We start from the raw sequence: 13,878 nt of genomic DNA on the forward strand, positions 1-13,878 counted from the left end.
TATTGTGGCACTATTCACAATAGCAAAGACTTGGAATCAACCCAAATGTCCATCAGTGACAGACTGGATTAAGAAAATGTGGCATATATACACCATGGAATACTATGCATCCATAAAAAAAGATGAGTTTGTGTCCTTTGTAGGGACATGGATACAGCTGGAAACCATCATTCTCAGCAAACTATCGCAAGAACAGAAAACCAATCACCACATGTTCTCACTCATAGGTGGGAATTGAACAATGAGATCACTTGGACACAGGAAGGGGAACATCACACAGTGGGGCCTATTATGGGGTAGGAGGAGGGATAGCATTAGGAGATATACCTAATGTAAATGACAAGTTAATGGGTGCAGTATACATGGCACATGTATACATATGTAACAAACCTGCACGTTGTGCACATGTACCCTAGAACTTAATGTGTAATTAAAAAAAAATAGCTAAATCAAACTAATTAACATATCAATTACCTATTTTTATTTGTGCGTGTGTGTGTGTGTGTGTAGTGAGAACATTTAAAATCTACTTTCTTAGGACTTCAGCATATGAATTTTGGGGAAACAAAATTTAGTCCCTAACACCTATATTACTGTATATTCTCAAGGATTATTTTTAAACTGCAGTAACTCTAAGAAATTTTAATAACTCAATTAACCAAATTTTAGAAAGGTGTCTTTGCTTTGCCTATCATTTGAAATATTACTGTTCTTTTTCTCCCCTCTTTGCTTATTCTAACTAAAAAAATAATTTAAATGAAAATTTGGCAGACAAGTCTTTGGTGTTTCTTAAATTTTGTTACTTGGACAGGTACATTTTGTTAACTTCCATATATAAGGAATTTTTAGTATGACTTGTATGTTCTCTACAGTGTAGTTGTACTTATATGTTTAAATGCAGTTAAGTAACTTTAAATATATAAAATGAGCCATTCTTCTTGAAACATCATACTGAATTATATTCTGGATTGGGAGTGAAAGTTTACATTCTGTGTTTCAACACAGGCCAAACAGCTGCGAGAGCACTATATGAGCAAGTGTAATACAGAAGTTGCTGAAGCCCAGCAAGCTTTATATCCTGTGCAGCAGACTATCCATGAGCTTCAAAGAAAGGTATGCCAAAATGCAGTGTTTCTTACTTGTATTTGTCTCCAGATATCATTTTGGGTTTTGGTTTTTTTGTGGGGAGAAACTTGAATTTTTTATACATCTTGGAATTCCTAGCACCTAGTACATTGCCTGACCCACAATACAAGTTTATTTAACTGTTAGCAATGATTATTGGTTGAATGATCAATAAGTCAACTATTTGAGTTGCATAAATAAGTCAACTATTTGAGTTCTCTTTCTTTTGAACTCATGGGTTTTCTCTGACCTTGAGTGTATAACAGTTGTCTTTTGAAGAAAGTAAAGACTTCTATACCCTCCTTTTTATCTTGTTTCTGAGATGTTTTAAAATGTTAAAACATTAAAACCACAGTTATTTTTCCTGCAGAATTTATACCATTTGTCATTTCTAAAATTTCACTTTTATGAAATCAGTAGCAAAATCTAAAGAGGTTACACAAATACACTTTTATTTTCAATGTTTAAATCAGGTGTTGCAAATTTTTGTCTTTCTAATTTATTTATTAGTATTCTGGGATATAATTTTGTTATTGTGGATTATTCATTAAGTAGAATCTAGTTCAATTGGTTAAAGATTAGAATGAAGGCTTTCTTATGCTGATAAAGAGACCTGCGACTTTTCACATATATAGATTATTGAATTTTCATTTGGTGTTAATAATTTTTTTAGTTACAGCCTTGTTATATAAATGCATACAATAAATTCTCATTTATCCAGAGTAGCTAGGAAATAGGGGTTTCTCTTTAATTATATTTTCAAAAGAGGAAGCGAGTATTGTACATGGAATATGTATACTCATCTCCCCTCTGTGATAGTCCTTTTGAGAATAGCATTTATTACTGACTTTGAATTCTGACACCACCCTGCCCAGTGACGGAAGCTTTGTGAGTACTAAAAAAAAATAATAATTGATTAACTGCTACATTTTTTACAGATTCATTCTAATTCTCCTTGGTGGCTAAATGTGATCCACAGAGCAATAGAATTTACTATTGATGAGGAGCTTGTTCAGCGAGTGCGAAATGAAATAACCAGCAACTACAAGCAACAAACTGGCAAGCTTTCTATGTCAGAGAAGTAAGAAAACAGGAAGAAAAAGTGTCTATCATAACTTTAAAAGCAAAGAAATCCTTGTATTTTTTAGTTTCTAATTTTTCATTATTACTGACTTTTTTTCTCCATTCATAAACTTATACACACACATTCATACTTCTTTTTTGCAGCCTTTTTTATGGGTACTATAATTGGGTTTAACTCACAACTGCCACATACCTTTGTTACTTTAATTACTTTAATATTTTACACTTCATAATGTTAGCACATTAGTAACTATTGAAATTATACAGGAAAAGTGCTTGGCAAAGTGCCTCGTATATAGTGCATAATTACAGATTTAATTAAATGTATATACATATATATATATTCAACCAAGGAATATAAGTCTTAGCCATTTTTCTTCTTTCTTCCCAATTTTCTGCTTTTATGTTTCATCCTGCAGGCACCTGATACAGAGCAAGGATGTCAGGAGGGCTATCTGTAGTCAGGCTTAAAACGGAAGAATGTGGCAGTCGTACACTTTCAGAGATATCTGAGACAGAGACATACATTTTTCCTGCTCTTTTTCAGTTCCTGATCACAGGACTATCAAATTTTTTTGGTGTCTTTTACAGTAGACAGCCCAATATTATACTTTGAATACACTGAAGGAAAACTCAGTCAAATGTTGCTGGTTAAAAAAAAAACCAAACAAACAGCAAACAGTTTCTTTAACACTTTGTTTGGCAACTGTTTTCTGAATTTGAGGAAATTGACCTATTATTCTTTTCTTTGTGTTGTGTGTGGTGCTGGTGTGGGAATCAGGTTCCGTGATTGCAGAGGTCTTCAGTTCTTACTTACAACACAAATGGAAGAGCTAAATAAATGCCAGAAGCTAGTAAGAGAGGCTGTAAAAAACCTGGAGGGACCTCCATCTCGTAATGTTATTGAGTCTGCAACAGTCTGCCACCTCCGACCAGCCAGACTTCCTCTCAACTGGTAGGTAATGGAAGAAATCATACAGTGAAATGGTACTATTTCTTTAAGTTAGATTTCTTAGAGAAGAAACAATTGACTCATATAGTAAAGGTTTTTTCGTTTTAATTGAGACGGAAGTAGAAAGAGAGATGTATCAATCTAATTTAAAAAAAAATTAAGTCTCAAGGACAAAGTATGAAAAACCATGTGATTTCTTTTTTCTAAAATGGCGTATCTAGTAGAAAGAGAAATGAAATTAAAATATTAAGCTTCTCCTTAAAATTATCAGATTGCTGGTTATGTTTGTGAATGTTTCTCTGTTAATCTTTTTTTTCAGCTGTGTCTTTTGTAAAGCTGATGAATTGTTCACAGAGTATGAATCAAAGCTGTTTTCCAACACGTAAGTTCTCTATTTGATTATTACCTGTCAAGAAAATGAAACATTTTTCAAGACTCAGTATATGATATGACTATATTTTCCCCCACAGTAACCTTTATTATATTGTTTCTTTAATTAAATTGATGAGTACACCTTTGGCATTTTGATTGTTTAATATGCCCAATTTTACCTATCCAGAAGTTACCCCCTAAATGTTCTTAGTGTAGTAATATATAATTAATTGAGGTGCAGTTTTGGGGAGTGGTAAAATCCCAGACTCTAGAGTCCAATGGATTTGAATTATACAGATTTTACTAGCATTTTACTGCTATTCGAGGTAGAACTTATAGTGTCTGGCATAACTTCTTCAAGAATAAAGAATGACACAATCAAATATGTTATTACTTTAATAAAACCATAAGTAAACATTGTCACAAACACCTGGATTCTCAGAGGGAAGCCTGTTAGAATAATAAATGTGTCCACTTTCATCCAGTTATGTTACTATTCTGTTTTAGGTCAAATCTGTTTCCGTTATTACTGAAGTAAATAATACATTTCCTCATGTTTCTATCCAAATTCTGTTCATTCATCTCCAACAGATATAAATTCTCTAGAATAGAAATTTTCCCCACATGTTTCCTTGCCAAGCGTTCACTTCTGCATGTGAAGGAAGAAAACAAGATTTTTGTGTTGTGTTATGGCAAATGAATCAGTAGTCTTTTTGTTTACTACAGTCTACATGATAGAATAAAAAAAAAAAAACTGGCCAAATTTATGATGTTTTCAGCTTTTCCAGGGTTGCTTTGTTTTTTCCAAAGACTTCCAAACATGTTCTTTTAGAACTTACATTTTATGGAAAACAGTATGGTGATTCCTCAAGGATCTAGAACTAGATGTACCATATGACCCAGCCATCCCATTACTGGGTATATACCCAAAGGATTATAAATCATGCTGCTATAAAGACACATGCACACGTATGTTTATTGCGGCACTATTCACAATAGCAAAGACTTGGAATCAACCCAAATGTCCATCAGTGACAGACTGGATGAAGAAAATGTGGCACATATACACCATGGAATACTATGCAGCCATAAAAAAGGATGAGTTTGTGTCCTTTGTAGGGACATGGATGCAGCTGGAAACCATCATTCTTAGCAAACTATCACAAAAACAGAAAACCAAACACCGCATGTTCTCACTCATAGGTGGGAACTGAACAATGAGATCACTTGGACTCGGGAAGGGGAACATCACACACCTGGGCCTATCATGGGGATGGGGGCAGGGGGAGGGATTGCATTAGGAGTTATACCTGATGTAAATGACGAGTTGATGGGTGCTGACAAGTTGATGGGTGCAGCACACCAACATGGCACAAGTATACATATGTAACAAACCTGCACGTTATGCACATGTACCCTAGAACTTAAAGTATAATAATAATAAAAATAAATAAAAAATAAAAAAAAAGAAAGTTGTTGTTGAAGTTACTGACCCTGCTTCTGTATTTGCTTTGCAATATCACTCATTTACAGTGCTTTTCACTCACTGATAGCAGTTACTGTTGTTTTGTTCTGTTATGTTTTCAGAGTCAAAGGCCAGACCGCAATATTTGAGGAGATGATAGAAGATGAAGAAGGACTCGTGGATGATCGAGCACCTACCACCACCCGGGGTCTCTGGGCAATAAGTGAGACAGAGCGATCTATGAAAGCAATACTATCATTTGCAAAATCACATAGGTTTGATGTTGAATTCGTTGATGAAGGAAGCACTTCAATGGATCTCTTTGAAGCATGGAAGAAGGAATATAAGGTATAGTATTTTAAAACTTCCTTCCAAAATTAAAAATTCCTTCTTTTTTACATCAATTTTGACTGCTACTTTTTCTCTCTCTCTAGTTTTTTAAAATCTTCTTTTCGGATTGGGGTGGCATAATTTCTCTTTGCCTAAAATGTGATTGTTGTAATAAAGGATAGCAAATACCATAATACTCAAATAAAGACATTCTATTTATTAAATTACTATAAGAAAATCATTATTAAACTGGAACTTATATGAAACTTTTTGTTTAGCCATGAAAGTGTTTTCATTCTATTATTAGCTTGATCTTCCACTGCTATTGTATGAAATTAGAGCTTTGTTTTCGTTCTGTGAATAAGAAGCAAGTACCAACTACCTTAAAGACTGGGGAACATAGTAAATACTTCTCATCCTATAAGTCTGGAAACCATTCCAATGAATAAAGACCAATATGCCCTTTCATATTTGTACTTTAATGATTCCATCATATTAAAACTCTGTACTTGAGATTTCATATTCATTAATTTTCAATTATTGTTTTATTTGGATTAGTTATCCATTGTACTGCTTTGCAGGTGAGATAGGTAAAGGAAGGAAAGAAGTGTTTTATTTATAATGACATATTTTTATTCAATTTCTTTTTTTTAAAATCTTGCTTTTTTAAAGTAGGATAAAAATTTTTATGCAGAAAGGTAGTTATTTGTACTATCAGTTCATATGTCATAAATTGGGGAATACTTTTATAGCATCGAAATCATTGGTTTATAATAATTTTTTTCTCACACATTACTCTTGTGAATACAAAGCAGATTAACACAGTTAATTACAGTAAGCTTTGGAAGAAGTGTTATGTATGATGTGCAGTTTCCCTTGTATTCCTCCTTTCGACTCAGTTTGGCCACATGCCCTTTATCCAGAAGAGAGCTTATTGTGCAATTCTCCCAGGTCTTGGTACATTTTTTTTGTACATAACTTTGCAGACCTTTTCACAGAAGAGCAACTTGAATGAGGTCCTGCTATGCATATCCACCAGATCTACCTGAAAATGTAAAGTCAGTGTAGAGAGCCTGTCAAAAAATGCATACTGATTGATACCATTTCTGTGAATTTCAGAAACATATATAACTGAATTATTAAGAATACGTTTCATATAGTGTAAGTGCAGTGAAAAGTGTAGCAGAATAAGTACAATTCAGAATAGTGGTTGCTCCATGGTTAGGTATTGAAGGAGGGATATGTGAGGAAAGAGTGATACAGTTGAGAAAGAACACGCAGAGCCTTTCTAAGGAATTCATATTATTCTTTCTTAAATTAGATGGTGGGTACTTGATTGTATATTTTGGTATTCTTCATGCCATTTATACATAGTTGAATATGTGAAATATGTTATAATAAAAACATTTTTTAAAAATAAAACAGAGAAGAGATTCTGGCAGCCTACAATTGGACTTTATAAAGATTTTTGGTCCTACCAAGAAATCTTTGTATTCTGTTCCTGAGAATCTAAAGAGGCAGTGTCCTATAGAGATTTTTTCATTCACATTTCATTCTAAAAATGACCCCAGGAACTACTTGTTTTAGACACATAGCAAAAAAATGTGAGATCTCATTGAAGATATTTGCTTAAGGCACATCTTGGTGGTTTTAACCAGTTTTAATTACATGCTTTACCACTGTGTTTGTCTTTTCTGTTCAGTTGCTTCATGAATATTGGATGGCTCTGAGGAATCGTGTGTCTGCTGTTGATGAACTTGCAATGGCTACAGAACGACTAAGAGTGCGTGATCCTAGGGAGCCAAAGCCTAATCCGCCTGTTCTTCATATCATTGAACCACACGAGGTAATTGGCAAGTAAATCACAGAAAAGGGAACAGCAAGCAGATGTCACAGATATCAGAGACCCATAGAAGAGGCAGAATCAGGGCACTGAGCTCTACTATAAGTGTGTATTTAATCTCCATTTTTAATTTGACCCATAGAAAATTGTCTTTGTAGATCAAAAATGGTCGAAGATGAGCAATTTCGTATCTATTACATGCTTAGCATTTTGGTGCATCTTGTTTCTCTCCAGGTTGCACGTTCATCTGTTTTTGAATTTAAAACCTTATATGTGCTATTAAGACCAATGGATATTCTCAGTCACTTTTTAGACATTTTCTGTTACCTTAGTTTTATCAGAACTAGAAAAATCTTCCTTAAAAACAACTGAAACCTTTTCTTTTGCAGTGTTTCTTTTGCTAATGATGAACTAATATTAACAACTTTACCTTCTAATAAATTTGTCGTTGTAACTCAGGTTTAAAAACAGTACTCCACCTATCTTTTTTATTCTCCATTAAAAGATATTATTTCCTTTATAATTCATTATTCCTTATTTGTTTAGTGCTTTAAGTCTTTCTGTACAGCTTGGAGACTGTAATTTGGAAAAATTTAGATATATTCATTATATACTATCTCAAATGTGAATTCTGAATAAGTTTTTCTGAGAAAATACATTCTTGTTTGAGTGTTCCTTCTCTGTCTGCTGTATTCTACCAGGGGGACAGAGGAAAGAAGGGCAGAGAAATTCTTTCCTGGATTTCATGAAATCACTGAGGCCAGAGCAACAAATCATGTAACTTTTCTTTATTCCATGGATGTATTACTGAAAAAAAATGGTACATAATAGAATTTGAGTTTATTTTTTATCTAACTTCAGGTACACAGGGACATTTCCTATTTGAAAGAACTCTGCACTGAATTGTACCTTTCATGAAGCAAAAAAAGAGAAGTCATTTGAAGTATATTATCTAGTATCCATTTTGAAAACTTGTGTTTTAGAATGTAAATGGGTTTTTTTTAAAAACAGAACATTTGTGTTACTGGAGAATTGTTCATATTTAATATAATTTAACTGTCTTTCTGAAAGAATAAAGAAGTTTTTATTTTTATTTTCTTTAGGTAGAACAAAACCGAATAAAACTACTAAATGATAAAGCTGTTGCTACATCACAGCTTCAGAAAAAACTTGGGCAGCTTCTTTACCTAACTAATTTGGAGAAGGTATTGTTTTTAAGACATGCTACTTTTTCCTATGCTGTATTATCATAAACGATTTTAGTGACTCCTTTCATAATGGTGCAAATTTTTTAAATTAATATTTTGTGTTATATGAGTCCAAACACTAACTATGTCTCTACAATAGCTACAGAGATCACAGAAGAATATTGTATCTATAGAAATTATATTATGCAGATGATATAGAAGGCATGCACTGTATAGTAGAGAACAATGTAAATGGACTGTAGTTCAAAGCCTTGAATAGTAAAAGTATTACAACATATCTCTTGGTGAAAATGGCATAATACAATTTATACACATGCATTCATTTGTAAATACAAAAATATTTTTGTAATTTGTTATTTGAAACTGTGAAGTGTGTTTGGAAAGCTACTAAATCAGAGTACATGGTAATAAAGGTAGACTTCAAATATTAAGTGTAATTCAAAACACATGTTCTGAGTTGTGATCTAAGTATTATATTGGACACTGATGAATTGGTGGGTCATTGATTAAATATAATTTCATTTTATTGCAGGCATTCATATTTTGCTAGTTGACAGAGAACCTTCTAGGGGCAAGATATAGTAGTAAATATTTGGATAGGGCAAGTGAGGACAAGCCATAGATTTGAATTCTTCTGGAAACTGGCATAACATATATTTAAGTGAATCAGTAAATCTCAGACAAAATTAAAAGTTAGACATTCATTATAGATTTAGCATGGCGACTAAGAAGATAGACTTTGGATCTGGACAGCCGAGTTTTGAATCATGACTCCACTATTTTCTAGATATGTGACTTTATTTAAGTTATTCACCTTTCCTCGCATCATCAGTAAAATGAGAATGATATCAACACTACTTTATAGTATAGGGCTGTCTTGAGGATTATGTGAATTAATGTATATAAAATGCCAGAGTAGTTTCTGCTCTGTTAAGCACTTTCTAGGTTTTTGCTGCTATTAATATTATTAAGATCATTATTACTGTTATGATTACCAACACTTGTTCTGAAAGGTAAAAAGAAGAAAAACATTTAAAAGTTTCATGCAAATTGCTAACATTAAGAAGATAACACTTAGGCTGGGCGTGGTGGCTCAGCACTTTGGGAGGCCAAGGAGTTTGAGACCATGCTGACCAACATGGTGAAACCCCATCTCTACTAAAGATACAAAAAATTAGCCGGCATGGTAGCACATGCCTGTAATCCCAGCTACTCGGGAGGCTGAGGCAGGAGAATCACTTGAACCTGGGAAGCAGAGGTTGCAGTGAGTTGAGATCACGCCATTGCACTCCAGCCTAGGGAACAGAGCGAGACTCCATCTCAAGAAAAAAAAAAAAAAAAGATAACACTTAGGAAAGTGTCTCAACATTCCTGGGCGTAAGTTTTTTAAATGTAAGATTTCTATACTTTAAATATGATAGTCAAAATAAAAAGACAGTTATCTTGTACGTCATTGTTTACATGTTAAAATATTTTTTAAATTTTAAAATTTTAAGGATATAAATAATCTACCTAAGAAAATCCATTTGGCTATTAATAAAAGAAAAAGCATTTAATCTATGACGATGGAAAAATCAAATTACACCGGTGCTATTTTCTGCCAACAAGTAGGCACAGATATTTTAAATGATTACACACCCCAGTGGTGAAAAAGGGCAGAGAATGGATGCATTTTATGCATTACCAATGGAAATATAAATTTATATAAGCTTTTCCTAAAAGCACTTTAACAATATCTATCAACAATTTTATGTAAGTTGAACATCTCAAATCCAAAACTTGAAATGCTCCAGTGAGCATTTCCTTTGAGTATTGCATCAGCACTCAAAAAGTTTATGATTTTAGAGTGTTCTAGATTACAGATTTTTGGATTTGAATGCTCAACCTGTATGTGAAAGAAAGGAAAAGGAAAACTGGACAACATAGATAAAATGAACTGGAATCTACACGGTAGGATTAAATGGACATTGTAGAACTGCAAAAATACAGTATCTGAAATCAAAAACTCATTGAATGGAAACCAGATACAGAAAAAAACAGGATTCATGAATTCAGGTACAGCACAATAGAAAATACCCAATTTGAAGTGGCATAGATAGAAAAAGAGCAAAATAGGGCAAAAGATTTGAGACACAGTTGTTTGATCTAGCATACTTGTAATTTCATAGATCTAGCATACTTATAATTGAAGTTCAAGAGGAAGAGAATAGGACAGGAGCTTGAAGAGATAATGGCTGAGAATTTTCTAAAACTGATAAAAGTATGACAAATGACTTAAAGATTCAAGAAGTTAAGAAACACTAAGCAGAATAAGTAAAGAAAAAAACAAAATACTGCCTAGGTCCATCATAGTCAAACTGCTGGAAACCAAAAATAATGAAAAATAGAAATAAAAAAAGTTGAGAGATAAAACACTTAATACTTACAAAGGAGCACTAATAAAACTGGTGACTACATAGAGATGTTTTTCTTTTCACCTTTAGAGATGTTTCAGTGTTTCCATAGTTTAACCAGTTGACATTGGAACATCTTCAAACTGCTAAAAGAAAAAAAACAGCCAAGCTAAAGTTCTATACTTAATGAAAATTTCCTTTTTTAAAAAAAGTGAAATGAAGATATTTTCAGACAAACATAAACTGGAGGAAGTCATCTCCAATAAACCCACATCACAATAAGTATTAAAGGAGCTTCTTTGGATTGAAGGAAAATTGTTTCAGATTGAAGGATGCAATTACAGTAAGGAATGAAGAGCAAGAGCTTAAATACGTGAATAAATATGTAAGGATATTGACTATTTAAAAGCAACAGTGCTGTCTTATGGGTTATGCAACATATATAGAACTAAAATATATGTCAGTAGCACAAAGGAAGGAGGTAAGCAGAGGTAAACTATTATAAGATTCCTCCAGAGGAATGGACAAAAAAGTCCATAAGGCTATTGATCATTTGAACACTAATGAACAAATATGACCCAATTGACACAGACCACTACACCCAACAACTTCAGAATGCATATTTTTTAGGTGTACATGGAACATTTATCAAAATAGACCTTATGCTAATTCAAAAAGCAGCTCTTAAAAGTATGTGAGAGCATGTTTTCTGACTGAAGAGGAATGTAAACCAGAAATCAGTAATGGAAAGGCAACTAGATAAATCCCTAAAAGTTTAGAAATTGAGAGGATACTTCCGAATAACCCATGGGTCAAAGAAGAAGTCGAAATGGAGGTTAGAGAATGCTCTGAACTGGGTGAAAGTAAAAATATGTGATAGTGCTTAGAGGAAAATTTATAACTTGTTTAACTTAAGGATCTGCAAATTATCATGCATGGGAAAAATTCATCCCACTACCTTTTTTCGTAAGTAAAGTTTTATTGGAATATAGCCACACTCATTCATTTATCTGTTGTCTGTGGCTGTATTCATGCCATAGTAGCAGAATTGAGTAGTTACAACACAGATCATATGGCCCACAAGGCCTAAAATATTTATAATCTCACCGTTTATATACATGTCAACTCTTTATTGACATATTGGAAAAGAAGAGCTATTGTGAATTATGGTAGATTATTTACAAAGTGCTACAGCAATGACCCTCCCATTCTTGTTGCCCTTTGGAACTCTGTGAGACTATCTGAAAAAGCCTAGTTTACCTTCTTGAGCAGCAGAACCCTCAGCTCAGCCCTCCCTGCAGAACAGATAGCCTACCAACTGCCAAACATGAGCATGAGGCCTTCATAGACCATCCAACCCCAGCCAACTCAGCCCATCCCCAAATCACCTGTAGTATCATGGGAAACATGTTTGTTTTAAGTCACTAAATTTGTAGGTGATTTATTATATGTAAAAAGGAAAACTGGACAACATAGTAAAACGAATCGGAATCTATATGGTAAGAACAAATGGATGTTATAGAACTGTAAAATATATACATACATTATTGATTTACTTATAAAAATCAATAATTAACAGAGGAAAAGAATAATTCATTGATTCAATTTGTTTAGATGCCTTATCTGAAAATCTGTTACCTGAAATGCTCCGATGAGCGTTTACCTTGATTGTCATGTCAGCACTCAAATAGTTCGGATTTTGGAGCATCAGATTTCAGATTTTGGATTAGGAATATTCAATCTTTATGATTAAAATTGTTTTCTTTTTTTTTCCACTCCTTGAATAAATGATATTTGTAAGTAAGTCTCAGGAATAATAATGTTAGGTAATATATTGATGGGTCATCTACATTGTTAGATTATGTAAATTATAATTGCCAGTATTCATTTCCATAAATGAGTTACAAAACATGAATCAGGTTTTATATGTAAAAATGTAACTAATATATTTTTTAATTCTTTTTTGGATAGTCTCAAGACAAAACATCGGGAGGTATTAATCCAGAACCTTGTCCAATCTGTGCTCGACAGCTGGGAAAACAGGTAAAATTATAGTAAACATCAGATGCATTTATAAAAATACCTTATGGTTTTCAAAGGTTTCTACATAAAATTTTTCTTTCGCTCTCTTTCGTTTTTCCCACCACTAGTTTCTATGAAAGGCAAGTATTACCATTATCTTAAAGATAGCACTAGAGGTTAGGTGACATGCTTAGGGTAAGATATTTGAGCAATGCTTTTCTGAAATGGGAAGTGAAAAAATATTTCTAGAATGACCCCATCTTTTTCATTAAAGATGCATAGTTTTGAACATTGTTTCCAGTCACAAGGTTGTGTCCAGTAATTTGACTTTGTCGGGTTAATATAGTTATTCAGTAGTTATACAGAAATGTAATATAACACACATAGACTTACTTAAGGAATTACATTAGTATAGAATCACAGTTCTTACTTGCCAGTATTAATATCTCATAATACCTGTACTTTAGAGTACAAATTAATCTCTCCTACGGAAATTTAGATGTGATTTTGGTAGACCACTTAAATATATTTCTTTGTGAATATTAATATACATAATGTTCATAAACATTCTTTAGGAGAACTGCAATTTATGAAAATACAAGTTTCTGCTTTCTATGATAAATCTATATATATATATATATATCTCAGAATATTCATTGCCCTTGAAAACTTGAAAGATAAGCCTATTATTGTTGAAGAAGTAGAGATATTCTTGGCTCTTTTTTTCTATGGAACCGAGAGTTGAAAGGTAAATATATGCATTCCATATTCTGACCAGTAATAATCAAGAAGAAAGTACCTTTTGGTTTCCAAGATTGGTGGAGAAGGTGAGATCACAAGAATATGTGGTAATACATCTTAAAGGGAAAGATGCTACATTGGAAACTGAGCAAATAGTAGTGTACAAATGCTGGTGACTTCTGACAAAAGTCAGTGATGAAACTGTGATAAAAGTTGTGATAAAAATGAAAGAAATCATGACATAAAGTAGTCTTTTTTGCTTTTAGTTTTGATAAGATTTATGCAACTAGAATGTCTCAGACATTTTATTTCATTTTGTCTTAAACATTTTCAGTTTTTAAAGT

General features: G+C 33.0%; 1 protein-coding gene across 1 annotated transcript in view; it reads left to right on the forward strand.

The window, feature by feature from the left end:
• The window catches only part of SHPRH (SNF2 histone linker PHD RING helicase, E3 ubiquitin protein ligase), an 82,243-nt gene that overhangs the window by 40,628 nt on the left and 27,737 nt on the right, over positions 1-13,878 (forward strand). Inside the window, exons 17-24 of the mRNA XM_011975471.1 lie at positions 1,006-1,113; positions 2,064-2,206; positions 2,990-3,163; positions 3,480-3,542; positions 5,120-5,345; positions 7,030-7,173; positions 8,274-8,375; positions 12,743-12,814. Coding sequence (XP_011830861.1) covers positions 1,006-1,113; positions 2,064-2,206; positions 2,990-3,163; positions 3,480-3,542; positions 5,120-5,345; positions 7,030-7,173; positions 8,274-8,375; positions 12,743-12,814 — 1,032 coding nt within the window. The remainder of the gene's footprint in view (positions 1-1,005; positions 1,114-2,063; positions 2,207-2,989; positions 3,164-3,479; positions 3,543-5,119; positions 5,346-7,029; positions 7,174-8,273; positions 8,376-12,742; positions 12,815-13,878) is intronic.

The sequence above is a fragment of the Mandrillus leucophaeus genome, unplaced genomic scaffold (assembly GCF_000951045.1).
Source record: "Mandrillus leucophaeus isolate KB7577 unplaced genomic scaffold, Mleu.le_1.0 Scaffold1561, whole genome shotgun sequence".
Classification (NCBI taxonomy): Eukaryota; Metazoa; Chordata; class Mammalia; order Primates; family Cercopithecidae; genus Mandrillus; species Mandrillus leucophaeus.